The 12,655-nt window shown below is 37.3% G+C and overlaps 1 protein-coding gene across 1 annotated transcript; it reads left to right on the top strand.

Moving 5' to 3' along the window:
• Positions 1-620: 620 nt before the first annotated feature.
• Positions 621-11,318, top strand: PRRG1 (proline rich and Gla domain 1). The gene is made up of 4 exons (XM_083362910.1): positions 621-668; positions 8,205-8,239; positions 9,204-9,364; positions 9,906-11,318. The coding sequence occupies exons 2-4, from the start codon at positions 8,230-8,232 to the stop codon at positions 10,407-10,409; spliced, it is 675 nt and encodes a 224-aa protein (XP_083219036.1). The 5' UTR covers positions 621-668; positions 8,205-8,229; the 3' UTR covers positions 10,410-11,318.
• Positions 11,319-12,655: the final 1,337 nt, after the last annotated feature.

Genomic DNA, 12,655 nt, shown 5'->3' with positions numbered 1-12,655 from the left:
AACTTTGGCCACTAAATGACCTGTTGTAAGTCAAAGCCTACCAGTATCTTAAAATATTCTTTCCCTCAGTCAGATCGCTTATATACCAATTCCTATCGTGAGTCGCGCAGAGTTTCCAGGAGTAAAACTGAGGAAGCATTCGCTAGTATTTTAGTTGGGTTTTTGGAAAACTATCTTTTAAGGAAAGTAACTCAGTTCTTTGCCTAAAACTCTAAAACAAAGGTCTTCAAACTTGGCCCTTTTATGACTTGTGGACTTCAACTCCCAGAATTCCTCAGCCAGCGTGCCTGGCTGAGGAATTCTGGGAGTTGAAGTCCACAAGTCATAAAAGGGCCAAGTTTGAAGACCCCTGCTCTAAAACCATTCCCGCTGCCTTCTACCCTCAACTAACTTGAAAACACAAACTATCTTATATGGGGAGAACGGAAAAGAACAGGGGAGGAGTTACTGTACTGAAACAATCGGAATAAGCCGGGGCGGAGCTACGGCCTCTTCTCGCATAGTTTTTCCTCCCATCTTAGCTTTCTTTCGTTCTCCACCATTAGGAATTACAGGGTGGAGTTGATTCTTGGTATGACGCATGCGCAGAGCGTGCTTTTCCAAAGTGTTCCAGCTTAAGGACTAGTACTAGTTAAAGTGCCGAAGCCGCCTGCAAAGGCGAAAAGAAGGTGAGTTCCGGGCTGTTAACGGGCGGCCAGTCGGCGGGTTGAGTGGACAAGATGAGGGAAAGGAGCGCGTTGCAATCTGCGGGAAACAAATTGTTCTTAACGTGGCGGGGTTCCCAGGAAGAGGGCTTTGCTTTGGAGCGGCGGTAAGAAAAGTTTTACGAAGGCTTGGATTAGCAGCTCTGAGCCCAGGGAGACGGCAGGTCAAGCTTGGCTTCCCGTGCTTGGAGATCCTCGGTGGGCCGATGGACTCGCTTGCGATCCTAATGGGATAGTCCGATACGTAAGCGCACCCCCCCTCCGCCCCAATCTGAGCTTGAGGTCCGGAGATTCTCGGTATTGAAGAAGACCCTACGTTGCTTGTCAAAGCCATCTCGTGCTGATACGGTGTATGAAGCTGGTCCCGGTATTGCTGTGAGCGGCTCTTTGTAGCACTGGTAATCTGGTTGTGAAAATGCGCTCCAGCCCTTTTCCGAAGTAAATGAAATGTTAGGAAGCCAGGCACAGAAAACCGCGACGAGAAGAAGTTCGAGGATTTGGAAAAAAAACGTTCGGGACAGGAACTGCATGCACATAAATCTTAGTGGTAAATTAATCTTAATATAACGATTAATTTTAAAGCAGACGCGGGAAAATGTAGGGGAACGTCTAGACTTTATCCGTTCTCGAGTGGAGATGGCCTCGAACTTCGTTCATCCCAATGAAGTGACCTTAAAAAAAAATAACTTCTCTCAGTTTCACGGCGTTGATCGCTCACTCGTGTTGCAATCCAATCCTGTCGAGTTTAGCAGGAAACTCCTCCATTATGGCTTCTTGTTTCTTCACGCCGCTTCCGCGTTGGTTCAGGATGATGGGAGTAGCAGTCCAACTGGAGAATATTTGCTGGGGAAAGCTGTTTCACTTTTAGTGTTTTCTCTTTTGTAGTGTTTGCCCCGGGTCATACGTGGTGGTGTTATTATTCTTCTTCGTGGCGTCTGTCAACAACAGGCTGCATTTTTGCTGGCTACATCAAATGCTTCAAACCAGTCTCAGAATTAATTTTCAGATTTGTTAATGTGTTGGTGTAGTAGTCATTGACAGTAGTTGCTACAAGCTATGATTTGATTTATTTATGTCAGTACACATGTACAATCTGTACTTTGAATCAAAGGGCATGTGTGTCTTTTTAAAATTCAAGAAACATGTTAAACTTGCTTAAGCGCCTGTGTTTTGTAGTGTGAAACAGGACTAAACATGTGGACAAGTGTAAGAGACAGTTTTCTGCATTTTGAGCATTTAAGCCTATTCAATCACATATAGACATTTTTTAAAAAATCTTTTAAATAGATTTTTAAAATAGGTATTACATTTCTGTTGCAAAAAATAGTGGTTTTACATAATAAATTCCTAGAAATAATTTGGAAATCCAGTCAGTTCCATATTATGAGAAACTGGTTATTGTAAATCAATGTTACACTTGTACTTTCAGCATTATTTATATTTTATTCTCTTCACATATATTCATTGTATACAATTTATGTACACTCAAACCATGGTGTAGTGGTTTAGATGTATTGGGATGAAGTCCATCCTTTTGGGGCAAACTTATTGGACGACTTTGAACTAGTCACTCTCAGCGAGAATGTGCCATGACAGCCAAAGAAGGACAGGATCCAAAAAGTTTCCATGCCTGTAATCTTAATGCCATTAATAATTCAGTTGGCACAAATTATATGGTGGTACTGATCTTATATCAGAGATTTCATTGATTAAAACATCTAACTTAATTTTTGGACTTTTATCATTTTTTAAAAAAATAGTTTCGTGGACAGTTTTGAACTACTCAGATCCTTGTACACTTTCTTATGTTACTTTGATCTTGATAAAGATATACCCAAGCATGGAATTTGGATTTTTCCCTTATAGGCAAACATAGGCAAAGATGTTACGTAGCCTGGTAAGAAACGTTCGGAAACCAACCCACAAGCTCAGAGAATGAACTTTCACCCTTCTTCACAGCTACAGATATTTGCCACTATTGCAAACCCTTTCTTCTTTTTTGTTCTCTGGGTTAGTTTTCTTTGCTGTCCTTGTTCTGTCTTGTTCTGTTCTGCCCATTTTCTTCTTCTATGTGTTTTGGGTTTTGAATGATCTTTTTTTTTTGTTCTGAAATGTTTTCAATAGTTGTAAACTGCCTTTGGGAATCTGACACCATATACATTTATTAAATTATGATTGATTGCACAACCAGTTGTTTTAGATTGGATTTAGCATTTTTGTCCACTTATTGAATCCTTCCCAAGGACATGGAATAGGCAGATGTTGTTGTTCAATAATATTAAAGGTATTGTCACAGGATGTAAGCTGTTCCAAATAAATGTGCCTTTTGTAATTGACTGAAGGTGGTTTTGTCAATGCCAGTGGTATTCAAGTGTTGCTCCAGCTGTTTTGGGATTCCATCTAAGGTGCCTATTACTGTTGGTACTATCTTTGTTTTCTTTTGCTACGTTCTATTTACAGGACTTTGTATTTTGTGATTTTCTCCAGTTCTTTCTCCTGCTGTTCTCCAGGTACTGCCATATTTACTATGTAGACTTTTTGTCTTTCTTAACAGTTGTTAAGATGTTATGTGGCAGATGATTGTTTGAATTCTAAAATCCCATGCATTTTAGCTTCATTTTCTATTACTCTGTCTATTTTGTGGTCCCAACAGTTCTTGCGTGCAGGCAAATAATAGCACTGTTCCTACTTTATCATGCTTTCCTTTATAATCAGTTTATGTGGTATTCTTGCAGCAGCTAATCAGGTGGTCCACTGCTTTTTCAACTTCTTTGCAGAGATGGTATTTGCTTTCTGTTGCTGTCTTTTCAATTCTGGTTTTATATGCATTTGTCCTTAAGGCTTTGTGTTGTGTAACCAGAATTAGTTCCTCTGTCTCTTCCATTTTCTTGCTTTTAGCCAATGCCAGGCCTTATTGTTAACTCCTTTGCCTACTTTGGTTTGGGGGTTTGGGTTTTTGTTTTTTTTGTAGGCCTGTTCATTCACTCTAGTATTCAGTAAGACTTCATGGTGTACTAGCTTCAGTCCATCTTCTTCACTGTCCTTCAGATATTCTTCAAATGCCCTTTTTTTCTTTCTTCACTGAGTTTGGACTTTTAAGATCTTCATTTTCTTGATATATTCACTTCTAACCTTCATTTCAGTATGCTTTCCATTGTCAGCTTGAAAGATGTCATCTTTATCCAGATTCTTGATGTTATTTCATAGGGCATCCTGATTCCTTCAGTTTTCACTGTTTTTCTCCTCATGATAGTGAGGATGGCGCATTTGTCAAGTCCAAGCTTAGCTGCAGTATTTTGCCTGTATGTACAGAGAGTGTTGAGCAGTGATACTATTTCAGTTGGTGTTTTTCCATACAGCTTCAAATCATCCATGTAAAGGAGGTGGGATTATTATTATTATGATTAAGAAACGTCTTATAACAGTATACTTCAGGTTCAGAAAAAGAGACAGTGTTTCATCTATGTGTGTGTTTATGTGTTTCTGCTCAAGTTTCTACTTTTTTCCTCATTGTTTTAATTAATACTTTTTGGTTTTGTTTAATTCAGCAAAACTCATAATACAGCAAAACTCATAATACAGCAAAAACTCATAATACAGCATTTTCCTTTTTTATATTTACAATGTTGATTGTTTTATTTCAAAGCTTAAGGTTTTGCTTGAATCTGATGGAATTAAAAAGAAAAAGTTCAATAAATATGTGTATACTGTTTTTCAATCTATTTTTTGTCCATCTGTGAATTTGTAAGAATTTGCTTTCATGTTCTTATTATTCATTTTAAACCATTTTGAACTCCCAGAGAAAAGGCAGAATATAAATCTAATAAGTCTTAATATTGCTTTACATTAGAGATCCACAATGATGTTAAATAGTGTGCATGGTCTCAAGAAAAACTGTAAATATTTGAAGTTCTTTTTTAACAAAACTAGCTGTTAAGCCATTTAATTCTAAATTCATTTGTGAGTTTGCCATGGAGATACAGTACCAGTTTCTCTAATGGATTATGTATGCTTGTAAAAAATGGCAGGGAAGAGAATAAACTACATTAATTCTTCCTAAACCATCCAGTGTCTTCCAGTTACTTCCTCTTAATCCTTCTAAATTTGTTCAATTTTTGGAGCAAGGTGTAAATTACAGTGGTACCTCAGTATTCATTGTTAATTGATTCCTGATTCCGGAAAGCATGATGAGTACCAAAAACAATGAGTACCAAACAGATTTTTCTCATAAGGAATAATGTATGAGTCACAAGGCAGCCAAATTCTAGCTTGTGTGTTGAGTACTGGGACAAAATTTTTGCATCAAAATGCATTGAGTACCAAATTCAATGAGTTTCAAAGCAGTTGATTACTAAGCTACCACTGTAGTTAGCTAAGTTAACACATCATTTTAAGTGGTAATGTGGCTGTTTCTGTATCAGTTCATTCCATGAACCTAAATCAATACTTCACATTATTGCTTAACACAGTGTGACTTGTTGGAAAACCCTAGCATAGTTTGATACATAATTCAGCCACAGTATTTTAAGATGAATCAATTCTTGATCCTGTTCCAGATGAATGGGAAATAAGATTTTGTAGAAGATAATACTAAGAAATACTAATTGGCCATATCTAGTTTGTAATTTACTTCTTTTTCTCTCCAGAAAGAACTAGTTTTTTGCTACTTAAAACATTAAAAATATTTAACAATCTTAGAAAATTAATAGCATTTAAAAGAACATTCTTGTTCCTAATATCAGGAAATAAGAATGTGAACTTCAATATTGTCCATTGCAACTTCTACTTTTTTTGTGTGTGTGTGTTCTTGTGAGCTTATTTATTACATGGTGAAAATGCTTTTGTCTGTCAAGGTCTTCACACCTAGAAAGTTCAGGAAACTTATCCAGCCCCAAGTTCAACTAGCAATGAAGATCATTCCAGAAATCGAAACACCCCTTGGATTGCTGGAATGATTTTCATTGCTAGCTGAATAATATAACAGAATCTTGAAAACACTTGTCTACAAGGAGAAAATCTTGGAAATAAAAGTAGCTTAATTTTACCAGAATTGGGTCACAGCATAATTCAAAATTATGAGGGGGATGTGCAATTATGTTCCATAACTTTTCTGCAAAATGTGATATAGCAATGAGAATGGTGCCACACCAATCATTATAAATTTATCTTTTTACTGATATCAGTAACATAACTTTTCATTCATTTTTTGGCTTTTCATGTAATATTTTCATGCTTTCTGCATGAAAAACTGACAAGCTCTAACATCAGATTAAATGACAAGGTTCCACTGTTGTAATCTGGAGCCCAGTAGTTCTGCCTTACTCTTAGGCAATTCCAAATCCCTGACCAGGTCATTTAGTTCACTGTGTGAAATTAGATGTGGTTCAGGAGGAGCATACAGTGGGCTAAAGTTTGGGTCCACTGACATCAACGGTCCCGGATCAGCTCTATCCTATTCATCACCTTCATCATCATCTGAATCTAGAGAGTAGGATTCTGGTGGATCTGGAATTGGCAAGTCATCACCATAAAGGGTACAGGACCAGTGCAGATGGAATGTTTCAATATGCTATGGTCTACTACTTCTTTCTTAAGATCCCTTTTGCAATTGGGGGAACCATGCAAAAAGAGCCGTCACTACTATGAATTGGTGGGTTCCCTCCACACCATTGGAACTGCAAAAGGCATGGACTTTTTCTTCTTCTTTAGCCAATGATGCAGATAAGTTGCACATGTAATGCAACTTGTCCTGATCCCCTATATTGCATCCAAAATATAGGTGGTATGCCTTTTTTTACCACTGCGGTCATACTGCACTTTTGAGATGCAAATGTAACCTTGCCGCAAATGTAGCAGAAGGTATCTGCTCAGGAATATTACTTCATCCCTTTGTTTTGCAAATCTATGTACACTACAAACTCTATGATTGTTTGAAGCGAAATGTATCTATACCAGGCTCTAAATATTTTAATTAAATAAAAGTATTTGAGTACCGGTAGTTTTTTTCCAACTATGTGTGATTAACCTAAAATTGGTTCTCATATTACTGTTTTACTAACCTGACACTTTATTATTCTAAATAGGAAACCTTCATTTTGTTTGCAAATCATCATATTAAAGATTCTAACTACCAGCAAGAATGAGTCCTTATTTTTAAAGAGCAGCTGTCATTTCAGATCCATCATGGCAGCCAGCGCCTGTTGGCGGGCATCCACTCACCTGCTGCCTGCCTCGTCCCTCACCTTGTTGTGTCACTGCCGCATCACCAGCTGTCCCATTAAAGTGAATGGGATTGTTGGTGAGTCAACAGCCAGTCAGATGAAGAGCCACTGTGGGACAGAGATGACAGTTGATCTTTAAAAATTATGATTTAAATTGAGTTGATTTAAATCAAGCCTTTTTACTAGTGATTTAAACGTGATTTAAATCGACTTCATTTAAATAAAATCTACCCTGGTTTTGTGGCATCTTGGCTTCTGAGGGAAAATATCACACAACTGTTCCTTGGAAATGTTAGGCAATGACACTTTCACAAGCCACCAGATGTAACTGTATGATGCGTAGATCTGACTAAGACAAATGTATCTTACAATAAAACAACAATAAATTACAATTAGGTAATAATCTTTAGTCTCAAAGTGAAGATAAATTTATACACTTCCATGTGGTACCATTTTCATTGTTGAGAAGTTACGAGGTATCATGATCATTAGACCCCTCCCTCCCTTGTAGGCAAATATACTTGCCTATGTATAAATCTTTATTGTGAAATATCTTGAAAACTTTAGCCAACCAGCAGCTTTATCACCTGTTTTCTAATTCAGCTATTCAAAATATGGAAGAATTAACATACTTTATCTCGGAGGTTGATAATTTCCCAAAATTTGTAGACTAGTGAAATCTGCCAAAGTAATTCTCCAGATCAACTTACAAATAACATTAAGGCAGGATTATTTTATATTCCTCACACTTTCTCTTTCCTCTGAACTAACAAATCTTTTCTGAAACAATACTTTTCCATCCTGTGTATTCCAAAGGTCTGGTAAACATTCCATACAATTGAAAACAGATGAGAAATAGTTAATATAAACTTTATTTACATTTCTTAACATGTTAAATTGTTAATTCAGCGCAGTCAATTCATTTTTTTCCTTTTAACTAAGGGCACCAATCATCTTATAAGATTGTTCTGGTTCAAAATTGTCTTATGCATTGTTACCCAGGAACTACTCAAAGGCTTTCTATTAATGGAAATCATTAATCAGTCATTTCAGATGTGAAACACAGATTTGACAAAAGTGTGGCTTGGTTTTCTTTATTTTTTAAAATGAAATGATGGTTTTATGTACATAGTCACATTAAATGAGATTTAAGAATAGAAATAGTAATATCTGCATTATCAGATTAACCTGTAATTCAGTTTGTGCCACATAATCACTACTTCTTGATTTAAAACTTTTTTATCCCATTAACAAAAGTTTGTTTCTCTTTTCCTTACAGCACTTTCTAGAGAAAAGTATTAAACATGGATAGTGGTAAGTGCATATTATCTATCTGATCATTCACTTTGGAAAATGAGTAATGCTGTACACTTTTTATCTTTGTGGGTGAATTTTTTTTTTGCATGCCTAACTACCTAGTCCTAGCATATATGTATTTCAGGGGTAAGATTCTTCGCATCAGTTTCTCCATTCCAACAATTCAACCTGACAGGAATTGCATCATTATTTTAACATTAAATTTAATTTGTGTATTATCCATGATGGGTAGATCACAAGATAACCCCCTTCCCCCACCCCCCACTTTCCCAGTATCTGGCACTAATTAAGCATTTTCAGATCAGATCAAGGGAAAATTATTTGTAGCTGCACATAGGTTCTTTTCCCAAAGTTTTCTATAGTTATTTATTATCCAGCCCCAAGTTCCATATACATGCCACTATTTCTCCTCCAGCATGGAGAAAAGCATTGAATATAGGACAACTAGGGTGCTAATACTTCCTGTTTTGTTTTGTGAAAGCTGCCTTTCTTTACTATCCCTGCCTAAAGTAAGCAATACAGCACACATAAGTTCAGCATGCTCTGTTGGATGTTTGTATACTAATTGTCTGTTAAATTTTAACACTTAGGAATTAGACTTTAAGTGTTCTCAATCATTTTTTTATTGTTATGTGGTTAGTTCCAGCATTTAAACAACCCCAAATATTTATGAGTATAGTACATTTTTATGTTTGCATAATCCAATAGATTCAAGCTTTACAGAGATAGGATGAGTTTATATCTGAAATATCTGAAACATGTTACTTGATGCTGTTTTAAATCTTACTACCTACTCTCATCCTTAGGATGAATTCAGTTTGATTAACTGAACTGGCTGTAGAATTAACTTTGCTGCCAAGTAGACACAAACAGCACATCTTCATGCTGCAGAATATTGATTTAATATCCTGAACATACATTTCTTAATTTGTAAGTATTAGTAATTCCTTGTCTTCTGCAGTATTCCTCACAGAGGGTAAGGCCAATTCTGTCTTAAAGAGATACCCACGGGCTAATGGACTTTTGGAAGAACTTAAAAAAGGAAACATCGAGCGTGAATGTTATGAAGAACATTGTGATAAAGAAGAGGCAAGAGAAGCATTTGAAAATGATGAAAAGACGGTACGTTACCTACTGAAAATGTAAAACGCTCTTCATATATTTAATTTATATAATATTTTAATACATACTGCATTAGAGCTAAGCCATGCATTGTGTTGTCTTAAAGAATGAGGCTAGAAAATAACTGCTAAAAATATGAAACTTTAAATTTTGGACCTAGATGATCCTTACTCTGAGTCAGCTCCTTTTTGCTAAATCATCCCAGAATGATCTTTCAGCAGGCTAATAGGATTCCATTGTTTTTATCTTCTTGATCAGAATGTACAGCTATTTTTATTCTAACATGGAAAAGATGGACTTTTAGAGATCCCCCAATTTAAATTCCTCCTTTTAGAGATTACGGTAATTTGTAAAAAGGAACTCATTTTTCTTTGTTCTTTTTTTTTTTGCTTTCTTTTATTTCAAATACTTTTATTCCACTTGTCACTCAAACATACTGCTATAATCTAAATACAAAATCAAACTTAATGGCAAACAACCATAATTATAGCACCAGTAGGTTAAAAATTGATTACAATAACCCACAATTTATTTATTTTAGGCAGAATTTTGGAAAGACTACACCAGTGGACTCCATGGAGGAAATCAGGCAGGACAGAACTGGTACCCATTTTACCTAACGTTTCCTCTAATCATTGGCCTTTTGGTGGTGGTTCTTATTGTATTTGTCACATGGAGATGCCTGTTCAAAAAAAAACCACATGGACAATCCATGTACACACAGAGCAGAAGCAGGGAAGATACAGGCAACAGAGCCATTCCTGATGGGAGAAATCCCATCCCTCAGGCATTCAGCATTCTTCATTCTCCCCAAGAAGAAATGTTTGAAGGCAGTGGACGGTCCCCAGTGTACCTGAGCTACACAGAGAGACCTGTGGATTTCCTATCAATCCCGTTGTCAAACCTTGAACCACCACCATCCTATGAGGAAGTTGCTGGTGAACGAAGCACAGAGAGAAATGAGTTTGCAAATCATTTGGATCCTCCTCCTCAGTACGAGGACATTGTGAATAGTATTTCAGTACCTCATGTTAACATCAAATAAAAGAGAAAGAGTATATGCTCCCTTTGTAGAAGCAAATGAACCCTAACACGTTTTAGCACTTTATTGCGACTTGATGTTTCAAATATTTCTACTGTATAGCGCTAATTCTTACTCTCCAAATTTGTTTTTTTTTCTGTGAGAATCCCTACATTTGGGGAAACAAAATAGTCTTCAGCGTGAGTGTATATAATACTATGTGTGGTATTATTGTCGTGCATACTTTTTCTATTATTAAAAGTGGTGCTAATAAATGGCTTAATTATAAAAATCGATTGTCTAAGCAGATGGCAACACAGGACTGACTTTATCTAGGTTCAGAAATTAAGGAGAATTGGTCTTGATTTCTATTACAGTGGGAAACCTACAAGGAATAGCAAACTAGGAAGTCAAGGAAAGAGCTTGAAGGAAAGGTGAACCACTTCTGTGTTGCTGTCAAGAAAACTACATAAATGTATCCGTGAAATCATCAGAAGTCTGGCTTGAAAAATACTTTACCTTAAACAAAATGGATTACAGCAAGAAATGCTGACAATTTTTCCCTCAAAATAAGTATTTTTGGAAACTGCATAGCAAAACCAAGCAAATCATTTAGTAGGAATAGTCAGGTTTGTCTCTAAAATGCTTCTCCTTGTTACAATGAACACTAGTTAAAACTGATGAATGGATATTAACTATATTCAAGCACATATATTTTGATTCTTCAGAAGAGTGTTAAAAGAGGTTTTGTGATGCTTTGATCTATACTTCCATTTGTAACTGCCTTAAAGACTAAGATTCTGGACCACTTGCCATGTTCTCTTTTGGCTGGCATCACTAATGGCAATGGCTTCTCTTCAGGCATTTGTGCACTTAGTATAAATGCTTGTACAAGAGTAATCACACTGGTTTACATCTCAGTAAGGGCTATAATGTCTCATGTAAAAGTATTGCTTTTCCTAATAAAGATGTCTTCTAAAATCATTTACATAAAATGGGTGAATTTTTTAGGCAGCCGGTGTCATTGGAATGACATCAGCCAACAAAGTAATAACCCTTCCATTTTAAATAAGGCCTGAACAGAGTTAGTAGTCAGTATTAAAATAATTTTCCTTTGTGCAATAAGTAATATTCCAGAGAGTTATAGAAAAGGAATGAGAAATAGCAATCCAAAGAAATAAAAATGTGAGGTTAAAAAAATGGAAACATATCTAAAATTAGTGTACACCATCACCATTCACTATACCTTTCCACAACTTTCTGTTTTTGTGACCATCTTTGCTTCCACCTCCATACACTGCTTCATACAATGTCTTTTCTTTTAAAGATCTTTTTTAATCCTATTAATTCCATCTAACCACAACTTCCTCAGTCTTCTCCTTATTTTCCATATACATTTCAACTATTCCCTTGTATTCAGCCTTTATATTTCTTCTGACACACCCAACTCTTACTGCCATTATAATAAAGGGGCAAAAACATGATGTTATATACTGTACATCCACTTTCATTTCTTTCAACAAAATTCTCACCTCAGATGAAATAGATAGAAATGTAATAGTATTAATATTTATTAAATTTCTCTGCCTATTTTCCAACTATTCTCCTTTGAGGAAGAAATGTGTGTGTTAGGATAGTTTCTACAAAAAACCTATCGTACCATGTTTTCCTGAAAATAAGACCCAGTCTTATATATTTTTTGCCTTCAGAAGAGGCACTGGGTCTTATTTTGGGGGGATGTCTTACCCACTTACCTCAGGACCGCCGTAGCCAGGCCTCCCACGCTCCGACACCTGTCGCACCACCTAATTTCTGTGGCTGCTCGCAGCAGCTCTCAGCAAGCCACGTGGCATGTTGTGCTGGTGCTGCCGCTCATGGCAAGAGGCCACATTGTGCCAGTGCCGCCACTCAGTAGGAGGCCATGTGGCACATTGTGCTGGTGCCATCCCTCACACATGCCACGGCACATGCCACATGGTGTCCTGTCGCAACCAGCAGCACTGGCACACTGCACCATGTGGCCTCTTGCCACAAGTGGCGGTACCAGCACAAGGCACCATTTGGCCTGCCCCAACCAGCGGCACCAGCATGCCACACCATGTGGCCTCCTACCACAAGCGGCCACCAGCAACCAGTGGCCACACAAGCTCCTTTCTGGATGGGGCTGCTACTTGTGGTGCCACTGCCACAAGGCAAGGAAGGTGTCGGGGTGTGGGAGGCCTGGCTCCGGGGGCCCTGAGGTAAGCGGGCGTGGGGTGCGTGGGGCAGCC

This window comes from Vipera ursinii, assembly GCF_947247035.1.
Source record: "Vipera ursinii genome assembly, chromosome: 4".
NCBI classification, from domain to species: Eukaryota; Metazoa; Chordata; class Lepidosauria; order Squamata; family Viperidae; genus Vipera; species Vipera ursinii.
The sequence above is the reverse complement of the archived record's forward strand: the minus strand, read 5'-3'. Positions and strand labels throughout refer to the sequence as shown.